Here is a 17,541-nt window from a genome sequence, read left to right on the forward strand (position 1 = left end):
ACACTGACTGAGCCCCGAGCCTGTCTCCCTCGGACACTGACTGACCCCCGAGCCTGTCTCTCTCGGACACTGACTGACCCCCGAGTCTGTCTCGCTCGGACACTGACTGACCCCCGAGTCTGTCTCTCTCGGACACTGACTGACCCCCGAGTCTGTCTCTCTCGGACACTGACTGACCCCACAGTCTGTCTCTCTCGGACACTGTCTGACCCCACAGTCTGTCTCTCTCGGACACTGACTGACTCCCGAGTCTGTCTCTCTCGGACACTGACTGACCCCACAGTCTGTCTCTCTCGGACACTGACTGACTCCCGAGTCTGTCTCTCTCGGACACTGACTGACCCCTGAGTCTGTCTCCCTCGGACACTGACCCCGAGCCTGTCTCTCTCGGACACTGACTGACCCCCGAGTCTGTCTCCCTCGGACACTGACTGACCCCCGAGTCTGTCTCTCTCGGACACTGACTGACTCCCGAGTCTGTCTCTCTCGGACACTGACTGACCCCCGAGTCTGTCTCCCTCGGACACTGACTGACCCCCGAGTCTGTCTCTCTCGGACACTGACTGACTCCCGAGTCTGTCTCTCTCGGACACTGACTGACCCCCGAGTCTGTCTCTCTCGGACACTGACTCACCCCACAGTCTGTCTCCCTCGGACACTGACCCCGAGTCTGTCTCTCTCGAACACTGACTGACCCCCGAGTCTGTCTCCCTCAGACACTGACCCCGAGTCTGTCTCTCTCGGACACTGACTCACCCCACAGTCTGTCTCCCTCGGACACTGACCCCGAGTCTGTCTCTCTCGGACACTGACTCACCCCACAGTCTGTCTCCCTCGGACACTGACCCCGAGTCTGTCTCTCTCGAACACTGACTGACCCCCGAGTCTGTCTCCCTCAGACACTGACCCCGAGTCTGTCTCTCTCGGACACTGACTCACCCCACAGTCTGTCTCCCTCGGACACTGACCCCGAGTCTGTCTCTCTTGGACACTGACTGACCCCCGAGTCTGTCTCTCTCCGACACTGACTGACCCCTGAGTCTGTCTCCCTCGGACACTGACCCCGAGTCTGTCTCTCTCGGACACTGACTGACCCCCGAGTCTGTCTCCCTCAGACACTGACCCCGAGTCTGTCTCCCTCAGACACTGACTGACCCCACAGTCTGTCTCCCTCAGACACTGACCCCGAGTCTGTCTCCCTCAGACACTGACTGACCCCACAGTCTGTCTCTCTCGGACACTGACTGACCCCCGAGTCTGTCTCTCTCCGACACTGACTGACCCCACAGTCTGTCTCCCTCGGACACTGACTGACCCCCGAGTCTGTCTCTCTCGGACACTGACTCACCCCACAGTCTGTCTCCCTCAGACACTGACCCCGAGTCTGTCTCCCTCAGACACTGACTGACCCCACAGTCTGTCTCCCTCGGACACTGGCTGACCCAACAGTCTGTCTCTCTCGGACACTGACTGACCCCACAGTCTGTCTCTCTCGGACACTGTCTGACCCCACAGTCTGTCTCTCTCGGACACTGACTGACCCCGAGTCTGTCTCTCTCGGACACTGACTGACCCCACAGCCTGTCTCTCTCGGACACTGACTGACCCGACAGTCTGTCTCTCTCGGACACTGACTGACCCCACAGTCTGTCTCTCTCGGACACTGACTGACTCCGAGTCTGACTCCCTCAGACACTGAATGACCCCACAGTCTGTCTCCCTCAGACACTGACTCACCCCACAGTCTGTCTCTCTTGGACACTGACTGACCCCACAGTCTGTCTCCCTCGGACACTGACTCACCCCACAGTCTGTCTCCCTCGGACACTGACTCACCCCACAGTCTGTCTCCCTCCGACACTGACTGACCCCTGAGTCTGTCTCCCTCGGACACTGACTCACCCCACAGTCTGTCTCCCTCGGACACTGACCCCGAGTCTGTCTCCCTCAGACACTGACTGACCCCACAGTCTGTCTCCCTCGGACACTGACTGAATCAACAGTCTGTCTCTCTCGGACACTGTCTGACCCCACAGTCTGTCTCTCTCGGACACTGACCCCGAGTCTGTCTCTCTCGAACACTGACTGACCCCCGAGTCTGTCTCCCTCGGACACTGAGTCACCCCACAGTCTGCCTCCCTCGGATACTGACTGACCCCACAGTCTGTCTCTCTCGGACACTGACTGACCCCGAGTCTGTCTCCCTCAGACACTGACTGACCCCGAGTCTGTCTCCCTCAGACACTGACTGACCCCGAGTCTGTCTCCCTCAGACACTGACTGACCCTCGAGTCTGACTCCCTCGGACACTGACTGACCCCTGAGTCTGTCTCTCTCGGACACTGACTGACCCCACAGTCTGTCTCCCTCAGACACTGACTGACCCTCGAGTCTGACTCCCTCGGACACTGACTGACCCCACAGTCTGTCTCTCTCAGACACTGACTGATCCCCGAGTCTGTCTCTCTCGGACACTGACTGATCCCCGAGTCTGTCTCTCTCGGACACTGACTGACCCCACAGTCTGTCTCTCTCGGACACTGACTGACCCCACAGTCTGTCTCTCTCAGACACTGACTCACCCCACAGTCTGTCTTCCTCAGACACTGACTGATCCCCGAGTCTGTCTCTCTCGGACACTGACTGACCCCACAGCCTGTCTCTCTCGGACACTGACTGACCCCACAGTCTGTCTCTCTCGGACACTGACTGACCCCACAGTCTGTCTCTCTCGGACACTGACTGACCCCACAGTCTGTCTCTCTCAGACACTGACTCACCCCACAGTCTGTCTTCCTCAGACACTGACTGACTCCGAGTCTGTCTCTCTCGGACACTGACTGACTCCGAGTCTGACTCCCTCAGACACTGACTGACTCCGAGTCTGTCTCTCTCGGACACTGACTGACTCCGAGTCTGACTCCCTCAGACACTGACTGACTCCGAGTCTGTCTCTCTCGGACAATGACTGACCCCGAGTCTGTCTCTCTCGGACACTGACTGACCCCCGAGTCTGTCTCTCTCGGACATTGACTGACCCCCGTGTCTGTCTCTCTCGGACACTGACTGACCCCTGAGTCTGACTCCCTCAGACACTGACTGACCCCCGAGTCTGTCTCTCTCGGACATTGACTGACCCCCGTGTCTGTCTCTCTCGGACACTGACTGATCCCCGAGTCTGACTCTCTCGGACACTGACTGACCCCCGAGTCTGTCTCTCTCGGACATTGACTGACCCCCGTGTCTGTCTCTCTCGGACACTGACTGACCCCCGAGTCTGTCTCTCTCGGACACTGACTGACCCCCGAGTCTGTCTCTCTCGGACATTGACTGACCCCCGTGTCTGTCTCTCTCGGACACTGACTGACCCCCGAGTCTGTCTCTCTCGGACATTGACTGACCCCCGTGTCTGTCTCTCTCGGACACTGACTGATCCCCGTGTCTGTCTCTCTCGGACACTGACTGACCCCCGTGTCTGTCTCTCTCGGACACTGACTGACCCCCGAGTCTGACTCCCTCAGACACTGACTGACCCCCGTGTCTGTCTCCCTCAGACACTGACTGACCCCCGAGTCTGACTCCCTCAGACACTGACTGACCCCCGTGTCTGTCTCTCTCGGACACTGACTGACCCCCGAGTCTGTCTCTCTCTGACACTGACTGACCCCCAAATCTGTCTCTCTCGGACACTGACTGACCCCACAGCCTGACTCCCTCACACACTGACTGACTGCTATGTACTTCCAACATTTTACTTTTTTACCTTATTTCTGTTCTTTGCATATTAACACGTCCTGAATAGACCTCAGGCTTCCTTCATGTGTCAGAAGGTGACAAATAATGTTAAATAAATTGTCTAGAGAACATTATGAGCGAATGGATGTAAGGATGTTAAAGGCTGTGTGTTGTCAGACTGCTTGCCTGACATCCAGTCCTGGATGAGCCACAATTTCTTCCAATTAATATTGGGAAGACTGAAGCCATTGTCTTCAGCCCCTGCCACCAATTCCACCCTTCTCCCCAGCCAGTCTCAGGCTGAACCAGACTGTTCGCAACCTCGGCGTTCTATTTGACCCTGAGATGGGCTTCCAAACCCCCTACCTTGACCACCACAAAGACCGCCTACTTCCATCTCTGTAACATCGCTCATCTCTGCCCCTGCCTCAGCTCATCCGCTGCTGAAACCCTCATCCATGCTTTTGTTACCTCCAGACTCGACTATTCCAACTCTCTCCTGGCCAGCTTCATATCTTCCACCTTCCATAAACTTGTGTTTATCCAAAACTCTGCTGCCATATCCTAACTCGCACCAAGTCCCGTTCACCCATCACCCCTGTGCGCGCTGACCTACATTGGCTCCTGGTCCACGAATGCCTCAATTTCAAAATTCTCATCCTCGTGTTTAAATCCCTCCATGGCTTTGCCTCTCCCTATCTCTGTAACCTCCTCCAGAACTACAACCCTCCAAGATCTCTGCGCTCCTCCAATTCTGGCCTCTTGTGCATCCCCCACTTCCTTCACCTGACCAGGTGCCTTCAGCTGCCTAGGCCCTAAGCTCTGGAATTCCCTCCCTAAGCCTCTCCACCTCTCCAACTCTCTCTCCTGCTTTAAAACACTCCTTAAAACCTACCTCATTGACCAAGCTTTTGGTCACCTGTCCTAATATCTCCTCATGTGGCTCGATGCAAATTTTGTTTGATAATCACTCCTGTGAAGTGCCTTGGGATGTTTTACTACATTAAAGGGGCTGTATAAATACAAGTTGTAGTTGAAAGGTGAGCGAGAAAATGTGGTAGAAATGTTTTCATTTGGGTGAGGACTGGAGGAGGTTAATGGTCAGAGCTCTCATATTGGTGGCTGTTGTGTCTGTGTTAGTTATGTGACTGTTAGATGCTGGCTGACAGTCATGGCAATATTGACTTCGGACCTTTCAACTGTCTTTAGGTCCCTGATGCAGCCTCATTAGCCATGAGCTTGAAAGACAAGTGGGACGGCACACTGGGACGAGGTATGTCTGACTGAAGTGTAAACAGCGAGGCCTCAGTTATATGAAGGGTTACAGAACCATACAGAGGGGTAAATACAGGTCTGTGAACAGTACAAAAGATTGATACAGACGATTAAGGGGTAACCTTATTGCGGTGTTTAAGATGATTAAAGGAATTGATAGGGTAGATCGAGAGAAACTACTTTCAATTGAACCCCCCCCACCCCCCCAGCCTCAACGGCTTTTGGGGGAAAGAGAGTTCCCGATTTCCACTCCCCTTTGTGTGAGGAAGTGTTTCCTAACTTCTCTCCTGAATGGCCTGGCTCTGATTTTAATGTTACGTTCCCTTGTCCTAGACTCCCTCACCAGTGGAAGAAGTTTCTCTATCAGTTCCTTTCAAAATCCCAAAAACCTCAATCAATTCACCACTTAATCTTCTATATTCCAGGGAATACAAACCTAGTTTATGTAAACTCTGCTCATAACCTAAACCTGCTAACATTCTGGTGAATCTGTGCTGCATTCCTTCCAAAGCCAATATATCCTTTCTAAGATGCGGTGTCCAGAACTGTACACAGTGCTCCAGATGTGGTCTAACTAGGGCTTTGTATAGCTGTAGCAAAACTTCCTCCCCTTTATATTCGAGCCCTCTTGTTATAAAGGCTAATATTCCAATTGCCTTTTTGATTATTTTTTGTACCTGACTTACTACATTTTAGTGATCTGTGCACATGGACCTCTAAAGCTCTTTGAACTTCCACTGTTCCTAGCTTTTCACCATTTAAGTTATATTTGAATCTATCCTTTTTTGGCTTATAATGGATGTCCTCACACTTGTCTGCATTGAAATCCATCTGCCACAGTTTTGCCCACTCACTTACTCTATCACTGCCTCTTTGTAATTTTATGCTTACTATAGCTCCAATCTTTGTGTCATCGGCTATTGTGTTATCTAAGTCATTAATAAATATAGTGAATAATTGAGGCCCCAGCACAGATCCTTGTGGGACATTACTGGTCACTTCCTTCCAGTTCAAGTACACACCCATTATCTCTACTCTCTGTCTTCTACCATCTAACCAATTTGTCTTCAATTCCATGAGCTTTAATTTTAGCTAACAGTATTGAGGGTTATTGAACCAAGGCAGGTAGATAGAGTAAGATACAGAGCAATCATGATCTGATTGAATGGCAGAACAGGCTCGATGGGCTGAATGGCCTCTTCTGGTTCCTATATATAGAGGGGTAAATGTATTATTTAAAAAGTGAGGCTTCCTGTTCTTGAAGATATTGTCACCCTTCTGCCACTCTGGGCCTCAGCCTGCCTCGTTCTGAAATTGGCTGTGAGGAGAAACAGCAGTTCGGGCCTGGGGAGTGTCTCTCTCTTTCTCCCAATGAGATCCCAGGTGGTTCCCCCCATACTAACCCTGGCTAAGATAAGGAACGACATTTGCCGAGGTTTGGGATACATAGCCGTATCCTCCTTCCGCGACTGATGGGCACAGGAGCGACTGGAGCGCTTCATCACCCCCAAAATAGAAATTTGATTGAATTTGTTTCCGTTAATTTTGGTTTAAGTTACAGTTTTATTAGTTGTGCTCCTTTTTTAATCAGTGATGGCAATTGCTATCAATCACCGAAATTAGCAAAAGAGTTGCTCCACCCGTATCCTAGCAATGTGCAGCAACAGTGAAAATCAAGCAACCTTTACTCTTGCATCTTTGTTCATTTCCTCTTGAAGGAACTGCTTCTGTAGAACGATAAATGTTAATAAACTTAAATTTGAGTGGACCCTGTTTAAATGTGTGCTTTAAATTATCCCTGATTTTAATTGTTTTACAGTGAAGGACTTGGACACTGAAAAATACTTCCATTTAGTGAGTACCTCTTCCCTTATTCTCTGTATAACTGGACCGTATTCTATAACCATTTGCATCCAGCTGCAGGCTTTCTGTAGCACGTCCAGCTGAGGGACCAAGCTGCGATTCAATGCACCATGCCCAGCTCTCCGGCAAAACCAGGTAAAGCAGTAGTCCCAGGCAGAGTGATCCCAGCCTCCCTCAAGCGACTGACAAACTTTGGTGTAAATGGAACTCTGCCACACACGTATCTGCTCCATGACCTGTCGTCTTGTGGTTGAGTGACTTGCCCTCTCTTGGTGACTGTGGTGAATCCAGTCCCCAGATGTTTGAGCAGATTTATGACTGTAATGTCAGTGTCACAGTACATCTGCTGGAAACGAGCAAATCTGGTCTGCCCAGGGGGACAGACTGAGGGCAGGAATCGGTTCACACGCTCAGACTCTCAACAGCAGGTTCTGAGGGGGGGTCACATGATGCACTTGGATCAATGGAGTGTGTACATAGTGAACGTGACTATCTTCTATAACTACATTCAAATTCCAAAATAAGACTATTTTTATAAATAGCAGGGTCAATGTTTTTTTAAGTAAGAAGAACAAAACTATGAAACCACCAGATGAGAAATATAAGATTGAGAAAAAGAAAGCTTGGGCTGAAGTCGGGACCTACATCTGGCCTAGGGCTAGGTATAATAGGCCGACTGGGCTGGGGCTGGGCTTAGGCCTAGGTATAATAGGCCTACTGGGCTAGGGCTGTGCCTGGGCCTGTATCTAGGTTGGAGATAGGCCTAGATCTGGCTCAAGACTTGGGGCTAGGCCTGGTTGAATCTCGCTGTCCACCTTCCTCCTGTCTGATGTCTAGCCAGTCACCGTAAACTGATATTGAGTGGGCTGGCGATTTCTTAAAAGGGACAGGATTTGGAAAAAAAGAATGGATGGTGCAGTGAGAGAGACCCAACTATTTCACCACAGCATTTGGGAAAATTCAACCCTGACTACCAGGATGAAGGTGTCCTGTCTGCTGGCTGTAAGGGCAATATATAGAATGAGTTTGAGCTGTCTCAATTTAGTTCCTCTAATTTGGCAGTAATTTACCGCTAAACTGCTAATGTCACAGGACGGTTGTCCTGGGAAATGAAAAAAAAGTGTCTCTGGTTCAGAGGGTGGAGCTGAGGAGCATTGCACAGGCAGAGTAAAGGAAGCTTTGACCTGAATGCAACACTATTGGACCTGACCTGACCTGGGAGTGTTTAATGCTGATAGTGAGCGCAATACATTTCAATTCTGCTCCAAGCGGCTCTGAATCCACCCCGCCCCTCCACCATCCGCCAGGCCCCTCCCCATCGACCCCGCCCCCCCATCCACCCCTCCCCCATCCGCCATGCCCAAATGCCCCACCCCGCCCCATTCCGACCATCAGCCCCCTCCCCATTCACCCTCCGCGACCCTTCCCCATCCGCCCCTCCCCATCAAACCCTCCCCCATCATAACACCCCTCCCCCATCCGCTCCGCTCCTCCCCATCCGCCCCGCCCCATTCCGACTATCCACCCCGCCCTTCCCCCATCCACCCATGCCCCTCCCCAACCCTCCCCCATCCGCCCCCCCATCCGCCCCAACCCTCCCCCATCCGCCCCTCCCCATTCCGACTATCCACCCCGCCCCTCCCCAACCACTCCCATCCACCCCCGCCCCTTCCCCATCCACCTCAACCCTCCCCATCCACCCTGCCCCAGTCCGACCCTCCCCCATCCACCCCACCCCATTACGCCCATCCACCCCGTCCCGCCCCTATCCCACCCCTCCACCATCCGTCCCCACCCATCCCGATCTGCCGTGACCCAGGTAGGACTTTGTTGTCTTGCCTCCTGATCAGTCATAACCTTTCCCTTATTATTTCCAAAACAGGTGCTTCCAAATGATGAACTGGTTGAAACCAAGAAATCTCACAAGCACAGCCACCGGAAGAAGGTTTTGCCGGAGATCTACCTGACCAGACTCCTCTCCACCAAGGTATACGTGTGGACTTAAATCCTGCTGTACAGCTGCCAGAGAGCAGTAGCTTTACCCGAACAGCAATGCTTTTACCAGGGCCCATGCTGTCCCTGCTGATTACACGGGTATATGTGTGTGCTTGTGTCTGTGTGTGCGTGCATGCATCTACATATGCACATGCTTGGTTAGCGGTTTGTGTGTGCAGGTGTGAGTGTGCAGAAGCCAGTTTGGGTGTGTGCAAGCCTGTTTGCATTGGGTGTGCGTATGTGTAAGTGTAGGTAACTGTGTGTGAGGCCTGCACGACCCCACCCCCCGGCAGACACTGATACATTTTGGTAGGAAGAACGAGGAGAGGCAATATAAACAAAACGGTACAATTCTAAAGGGGGTGCATGAACAGAGAGACCTGGGGGTACAGGAAACTTTCTGGTATCCGGCACTGACGGGACCGAGCTGGTGCCGGTTGATCAACACTGCCGGAGAAACCAGCGCTAATGTTAAAACATACGGAGCTTCTGAGCTCCATATCTAGCATCAAACCCTGTTGCTTAGCAACAGCTTCAAAACAGTCGGCGCAGCTTGCAAGCATCTCTGTAGCTAAGCAACAGCTACAGCTAGACGCTTGCAGAGCCAGGAATGGAGAAAAAAAGCAACGAAAAGTAAAAAAAGTTATCCGAACCGACTCCTGAATTCTGCCGGTGGATAGAGCATTCTGGAGATTTAACCTCCGTTTAAACGAAAGTTTCCTGTATATGTGCACAAATCATTGAAGGTGGCAGGGCAACATAAGAACATAAGAAATAGGAGCAGGAGTAGGCCATTTAACCCCTCGAGCCTGCTCCGCCATTCAATAACATCATGGCTGACCTGATCTTGGCCTCAACTCCACTTCCCTGCCCACTCCCCATAACCCTTGACTCCTTTATCGTTCAAATATCTGTCTATCTCCGCCTTAAATATAGCCAATGACTCAGCCTCCACAGCTCTCTCGGGTAGAGAATTCCAAAGATTCACGACCCTCTGAGAGAAAAAATTCCTCCTCATCTCCGTTTTAAATGGGCAACCCCTTATTCTGAAACTATGCCCCCTAGTTCTGGATTCCTCCACGAGGGGAAACATCCTCTCTGCATCTACCCTGTTAAGCCCCCTCAGAATCTTATATGTTTCAATAAGATCCCCTCTCATTCTTCTAAACTCCAATGGGTATAGGCCCAATCTGCTCAACCTTTCTTCATAAGACAACCCCTTCATCTCAGGAATTAACCTAGTGAACCTTCTCTGAACTGCCTCCAATGCAAGTATATCCCTCCTTAAATAAGGAGACCAAAACTGTATGTAGTACTCCAGGTGTGGTCTCACCAACGCCCTGTACAGTTGTAGTAAGACTTCCCTACTTTTATACTCCATCCCTCTTGCAATCAAGGCCAACATTTCATTTGCCTTCCTAATTACTTGTTGTGCCTGCATGCTAACTTTTTGAGTTTCATGTACAGTACAAGGACCCCCAGATCCCTCTTTACCGCAGCATTTTGTCGTCTACCTCCATTTAAAAAATAATTTTGCTTTTTTATTTTTTCTACCAAAGTGGATACCCTCACATTTTCCCACCTTATACGCCATCTGCCAAATTTTTTCCCACTCACTTAACCTACCTATATCCCTTTGCAGATTCTTTGTGTACTCTTCACAACTTGATTTCCCACCTATCTTTGCATCATCAGCAAATTTGGCTACATTACACTCGGTCCCTTCATCCAAGTCATTAATATAGATTGTAAACAGCTGAGGCCCCAGCACTGATCCCTGTGGCACCCCACTAGTTACAGTTTACCAACCTGAAAATGATCCATTTATCCCGACTCTCTGTTTCCTGTTAGTTAGCCAATCCATGCTAATATATTACCCCCAACCCCATGAGCTCTTATCTTGTGCAGTAACCTTTTATGTGGCACCTTATCGAATGCCTTCTGGAAATCCAAATACACCACATCTACTGGTTCCCCTTTATCCACCCTGCTCGTTACATCCTCAAAGAACTCTAGCAAATTTGTCAAACGTGATTTCCCTTTCATAAAACCATGCTGACTCTGCTTGACTGTATTATAATTTTCTAAATGCCCTGTTATTTCTTCCTTAATAATGGACTCCAGCACTTTCCCAATGACAGATGTTTGGCTAACTGTTCGGCTATAGTTTTCTGCTTTCTGTCTCCCTCCTTTCTAGGGGTGTTAAATTTGCGGTTTTCCAATCCACTGTGACCTCTCCAGAATCCAGGGAATTTTGGAAGATTACAACCAATGCATCCACTATCTCTGCAGCCACTTCTTTTAAGACCCTAGGATACAGGCCATCAGGTCCAGGGGACTTGTCCACCTTTAGTCCCATAAGTTTTCCTAGTACTTTTTCTCTAGTGATAGTGATTGTTTTAAGTTCCCCCCTCCCTATTGCCCCTTGATTATTATTATTGGGATGCTTTTAGTGTCTTCTACCGTGAAAACCGATACAAAATATTTGTTCAAAGTCTCTGCCATTTCCCTGTTTCCCATTATTAATTCACCAGTCTCATCCTCTAAGGGACCAACGTTTACTTTAGTTATTCTCTTCCTTTTTATATACCTGTAGAAGCTCTTACTGTCTGTTTTTATATTTCTTGCTAGTTTACTCTCATAATCTATCTTCTCTCTCTTTATTGTTTTTTTAGTCGTCCTTTCTAAAAATTTCCCAATTCTCTGGCCTACCACTAATCTTCGCATTACAGTATGCCTTTGTTTTCAATTTGATACCATCCTTAACTTCCTTAGTTACCCACAGATGGTTCATTCTTCTCTTAGAGTCTTTGTTTTTCACTGGAATATATCTTTGCTGAGAGTTACAAAATATCTCCTTAAATATCTGCCACTGCTTATCTACCGTCTTACCCTTTAATCTATTTTCCCAGTCCACTTTAGCCAACTCTGTCTTCATACCTTTGTAATTGCCTTTATTTAATTTCAGGACACTAGTTTGAGACCCAAGTTTCTCACCCTCAAACTGAATTTGAAATTCTAACATGCTATGATCACTCTTCCCTAGAAGATCCTTTACTATGAGATCATTAATTAATCCTATCTCATTACACATTACCAGATCTAAAATAGCCTGCTCCCTGGTTGGTTCTACAACGTATTCTAAAAAACCATCCCGAATACACTCTATGAACTCTTCCTCAAGGCTACCTTTGCCAATTTGATTTGTCCAATCTATATGAAGATTAAAATCGCCCATTATTATTACAGTACCTTTCTTACAAGCCTCCATTAATTCTTGATTTATACTGTGTCCTACAGTGTAGCTACTGTTAGGGGGCCTACAGACTACTCCCACCAGTGACTTCTTTCCCCCTATTATTTCTTTTCTCCACCCAAACTAATTCTACATCTTGATCTTCTGAGCCAATATAATTTCTCACTACTACACTGATCTGATCCTTTATTAACAGAGCTACCCCACCTCCTTTTCCTTTCTGCCTATCCTTGCGAAATGTCAAATACCCCCTGAATATTCAGTTACCAGCCTTGGTCGCCTTGCAACCACGTCGCTGTAATGGCTATCAGATCATACCCATTTATTTCTATTTGTGCCATCAACTCAGCTATCTTGTTATGAATGCTGCATGCATTCAGATTAAGCGCTTTTAATTTTGTCTTTTTACCATTTTTCCCTACTCTGACTCTACTTTCTGATGCACTTTTATATTTATACGCTCTGTCCCTTCCTGTCACACTCTGGTTATCATTACCCCTATCGCTACCTTGCACTATTGCCTTCTCCTTCCTCTTTGACTTTTTAAATTTCCCCTCACCTGAACCCCCCTCCCCCCCGCACTATTTAGTTTGAAGCCCTATCTACAGCCCTAGTTATTCGATTCACCAGGACACTAGTCCCAGCATGGTTCAAGTGAAGCCTGTCCCAACGGAACAACTTCCTCTTTCCCCAGTACTGGTGCCAGTGCCCCATGAATCGAAACCCATTTCTCCCACACCAATCTTTGAGCCATGCATTCATCTCTCTGATCTTAGTGACCCTATGTCAATTTGCTTGTGGCTCAGGTAGTAATCCAGAGATTATTACTTTTGTGGTTCTGCTTTTTAATTTAGTCCCTAGCTGTGCATACTCCCTCAGCAGAATCTCTTTCTTTGTCCTACCTATGTCGTTGGTACCTACGTGGACCATGACAACTGGATCCTCCCCCTCCCACTCCAAGATCCTCTCCAGCCCAGAGGAGATGTCCTTAACCCTGGCACTGGGCAGGCAACACAGCCTTCGGGACTCACGCTCTCGGCTGCAGAGAACAGTGTCTATCCCCCTAACTCTATTGTCCCCTACCACTACTACATTCCTTTTTACTGCCCCCCCACTTGAATGGCCCCCTGTACCACGGTGCTGTGGTCAGTTTGCTCATCCTCCCTGCAGTCCCTGCTCTCGTCCACACAGGGTGCAAGTACCTCGAACCTGTTGGACAAGTGCAAGGGCTGAGGCTCCTCCAATGCTACCTTGTGGATCCCCACACCTGCCTCACTCATAGTCGCACCCTCCTGCCCCTGACCACGGACCATTTCTGAAGTATTTAACCTAAGGAGTGTGACTGCCTCCTGGAACAAAGTGTCCAGGTAACTTTCTCCCTCCCTGATGTATCGCAGTGTCTGAAGCTCGGACTCCAGCCCATCAACTCTGAGCTGAAGTTCCTCGAGCTGCAGACACTTACTGCAGATGTGGTCACCCTGGATCACACGGGTCCACCAGCTCCCACGTGCTACAGCTGCAAAACAACACCTGCTCTGCCATCTCTATTGTATTTTATTTAATTAATTACGTCACTATCAATTCTCTATTTATAGTTTTTAATCTAGGTAAACTAGGTTATAATCTTGTTTAATTTATTAAAATAACTTTAGTTAGTTATAAATTTAGTTATACGCTATAGGTCTTTACTGTAACCTAGCCCTCAGTCCTAAGAGAAAAGAAATACTCACCACCAATCAGCTACCTGCTTACCTGTGACGTCATACTTTGATTTTTTTGTTATTGAATTGGAGCCTCATTGCTCCTCCCCCGCTGGCTCTGCTCTCAGACCTCCTCTCGCCGCGCACTTTATTCTGCTCCTGCTGCCGCTCCAGTTCCGCCCAGGTCCGCTGGAGTATTATGTCTAATTCTGGGCACGGCACTTTCGGAAGGATGTGAATGCCTAAGAGAGGGTGCAGAAGAGATTTATAAGAATGATTCCAGAGATGAGGGACTTCAGTTATGTGGATAGACTAGAGAAGCTGGGCTTGTTCTCCTTATAGCAGAGAAGGTTGACATTAGATTTGATAGTGTAAGAGTCTACGTACTCCTAGCAAAAAATACTGAACTCGGAGAGGTTCAACAGAAAAGGTTTAATTGTTAAGGCTGCACGCTGAACACAAAATGGAGTCAGAGACTACACAAAGTACAACTCTCTTTCATCAGTGCACAGCTTCGACTGCTCCTCCCCCGCTCTGGGCTTAACTATGTTGCAGATCGAGTTTCTTAAAGGTGTGATCCTTCTTAAAGGCATGACGCCTGATTTATAGTCTACGGACCGGAAAGCGGCTTGTGTCCGTTCTGTGATCGGTACGCCACACAGCTCCCCCCAGAATCCGCTAGTAGGGAGTGTACGAACCGACATGGTGGCTTAATGGCACGGCCGGAACGGCCCTTGGCGGTTGGTGTCGGGAGCGGGGCGGTCGGACGCGTCGGGCTCTTAGGCGGTCTGCCCCGCGGTGGGGGTTGGCCCACTTGAACGGGTTCGTCGGGCTCTAGGTGCGCCAGCTTGAGCCGGTTGACCGACACCTTGTCAGTTCTGCCGCCCAATTCGAGGAGGAAGAACTTGTTCCCCGTCTGGAGTACCTTGTAGGGTCCGTCGTATGGGGGTCGTAGAGGTCCTCGGTGGGCGTCATGGCGCACGAAAACAAATTTGGCCATGTGCAGGCTAGGTGGTACGCGGGTTGCTGGTTCACCGTGCCGGCCGGTGGGTACCGGAGTGAACTGTTGTGCTCGGTTGGCGAAAGCGCGGCGTTGCTGGTCAGCCGACCAGGGGGTCGTGGCGGTGGGCAGGAACTCTCCGGGTACGCGCAGCGGCTGGCGGTACACGAGTTCCGCCACCAAGGCTTGCAGGTCTTCCTTGACCGCGGAGTGTAGGCCGAGTAGCACCCACAGGAGGCGGTCGATCCAAGCCTTGTCCTCGAGGCTGGTGTGGAGGGACGCCTTCATGGACCTGTGGAATCGTTCGCACAGTCCGTTGGCTTGGAGGTGGTAAGCCGTGGTGTGGTGAACGGCCACCCCGAGGTTTCGGGCGATGGCGGCCCACAGATCAGAGGTGAACTGCGGGCCTCTATCCGACGTCATGTCGGAGGGGACGCCGAACCGAGCGACCCAGGTACCGATGAATGCCCTCGCGATGTCGGCGGTGGTGGTGGACATCAGTGGAATGGCCTCAGGCCAGCGGGTGGTACGGTCCACGATTGTCAGCAGCTGCGTGTGACCTTGTGATGGCGGCAGGGGGCCGACGAGGTCGATGTGGACGTGGTCGAACCTTCTTTCTGGCACGGTGAACTCCTCGAGTGGGCCTTTGACGTGCTGGTGGATTTTGGCACGCTGGCAAGCTATGCAGGATCTGGACCAGACGCGCACATCTTTGTTCAGGCCGCGCCAGACAAATCGGTTGGCCACCAGTCTAATGGATGCGCGGGTGCCGGGGTGTGAAAGGCCGTGGACGATGTCGAACACCCGTTTTCGCCGGGACGCCGGGGCGGGGTTGCGCCAAGGAGGTGTCGCATTTGACTGTGACGGCGGACGGGCCGCAGGCGACGTCGGTCAGTCGCAGCCCTGGGAGGGTTGTGGGCGCGGAGAGCAGATCAGGGTCGGTGCGTTGCTCCGCTGCCAGTTGAGCATAGTCCACTGCCAGGTGGGCGCCGTGGACGGCGGGGCGGGATAGGCAGTCGGCCACCACGTTGTCTCGACCGGAGACGTGCCGGATGTCCGTGGTGAATTCGGACACCGCGGTGAGCTGACGTTGTTGCCTGGCTGACCACGGGTCCGCAGATTTCACCATCGCGAATGTCAGGGGTTTGTGGTCGACAAACGCGGTGAAGGGGCGGCCCTCCAGATGAAATCTAAAATGGCGGACTGCCAGGTACAGTGCGAGGAGCTCGCGGTCAAAGGTGCTGTATTTGGCCTCCAGGGGGCGCAGTTGGCGGCTGAAAAAGGCCAGCGGTTGCCAGGCCCCGTCGACCCATAGTTCGTACACGGTGCCGACCGCGTGGTCGGAGGCGTCCGTGGTGAGGGCCACCCTGGCGTTGGGCTGTGGGTGAGCGAGCATGGTGGCGTCGGCGAGCACCTTTTTGGTCGAGTCGAAAGCGGTCAACATGTCCGCCGACCACTCGATCGCCATTCTGTCTTTCTTACCCCGGAGGGCTTCGTATAGGGGCCGCATGAGGGAGGCCGCTCCGGGAATGAAGCGGTTGTAAAAGTTGATCATCCCCAAGAACTCCTGGAGGCCTTTGATGGTGGTAGGCCGGGGGAACTGCTGGACGGCTTGCACCTTGGCGGGCAGGGGAATGGCACCATCCTGCGTGATGTGGTGGCCGAGGAATTCGATCCTGCTGAGGCCGAATTGGCACTTGGCTGGGCTGATGATGAGCCCGTGCTCACTGAGCTGCTGGAACAGGGTGCGGAGGTGCTCGATGTGTTCCTGCTTGGAGGAACTAGCTACCAGGATGTCATCCAGGTAGACAAAGAGGAACTTCAGGTCCCGGAGGACCGAGTCCATGAGCCGCTGGAAGGCCTGGGCCATGTTTTTGAGGCCGAAGGGTGTTCGGAGGAACTCGAATAGCCCAAAAGGGGTGATTATGGCCGACTTGGGAACGTCCGTGGGGTGGACTGGCACCTGATGGTAACCGCGCACCAGGTCGACTTTGGAGAAGACTGAGCGGCCGGCCAGTCTAGCCGAGAAGTCTTGAATGTGCGGTATGGGGTACCGATCCGGTGTGGTTGCATCGTTTAGGCGCCGGTAGTCCCCGCAGGGGCGCCATCCCCTGTCGGGTTTGGTGACGATGTGGAGTGGGGAGGCCCAGGGGCTGTTGGAGTGGCGGATGATGCCGAGCTGTTCCATTGTGGCGAACTCGGCCCGCGCGATCTCCAGCTTGGCCGGGTCCAGCCTGCGGGCGTGGGCCTGTGGTGGGGATGAAGTGTTCTACCCCGTGCTTAGCAACCTTCGTGGAGAAGGTCGGGTTGGTGAGGGCTGGGAACTCAGCCAGGAGTGCTGAGTAGGCGTCTGTTGAGCGGGCGCGGAAATTCCATGCCATTTCGGCGGGTTGCAGGGGGGCCATGGCGCCCGGGACAGGTGACATGGTGTTCATGTCCACGAGGCGGCGCCAAGGCATGTCGACCAACAGGCCGTGGGCGCACAGGAAATCAGCACCGAGGAGCGGGGAGAGCACCTTGGCGGTGATAAACTCCCAGTGGTTGCGGCGGCCTGCGAGGTCGATGGTGACGGTGCGGGTGCCGTACGTCCGGATGTCGGTGCCGTTGGCGGCAGCCAGCGCAGGGCCGCGGCCGCCTCGCTGGATCTCGAGGGCGGACGCGGGGATGATGCTACGCTGCGCGCCCGTGTCGCATAGGAAACGGCGTCCGGAGGCGCT

General features: G+C 51.6%; 1 protein-coding gene across 1 annotated transcript in view; it reads left to right on the top strand.

Annotated features, from left to right (window-relative positions):
• Positions 1–17,541, top strand: part of plxnd1 (plexin D1) — a 447,766-nt gene that overhangs the window by 410,303 nt on the left and 19,922 nt on the right. Inside the window, exons 27-29 of the mRNA XM_086001196.1 lie at positions 4,945–5,008; positions 6,830–6,864; positions 8,756–8,860. Of these exons, the coding sequence (XP_085857322.1) occupies positions 4,945–5,008; positions 6,830–6,864; positions 8,756–8,860 (204 nt within the window). The remainder of the gene's footprint in view (positions 1–4,944; positions 5,009–6,829; positions 6,865–8,755; positions 8,861–17,541) is intronic.

This window comes from Somniosus microcephalus, chromosome 11 (genome assembly GCF_052327205.1).
Source record: "Somniosus microcephalus isolate GS21.2 chromosome 11, FLI_Smic_1.0, whole genome shotgun sequence".
Lineage (NCBI taxonomy): Eukaryota > Metazoa > Chordata > Chondrichthyes > Squaliformes > Somniosidae > Somniosus > Somniosus microcephalus.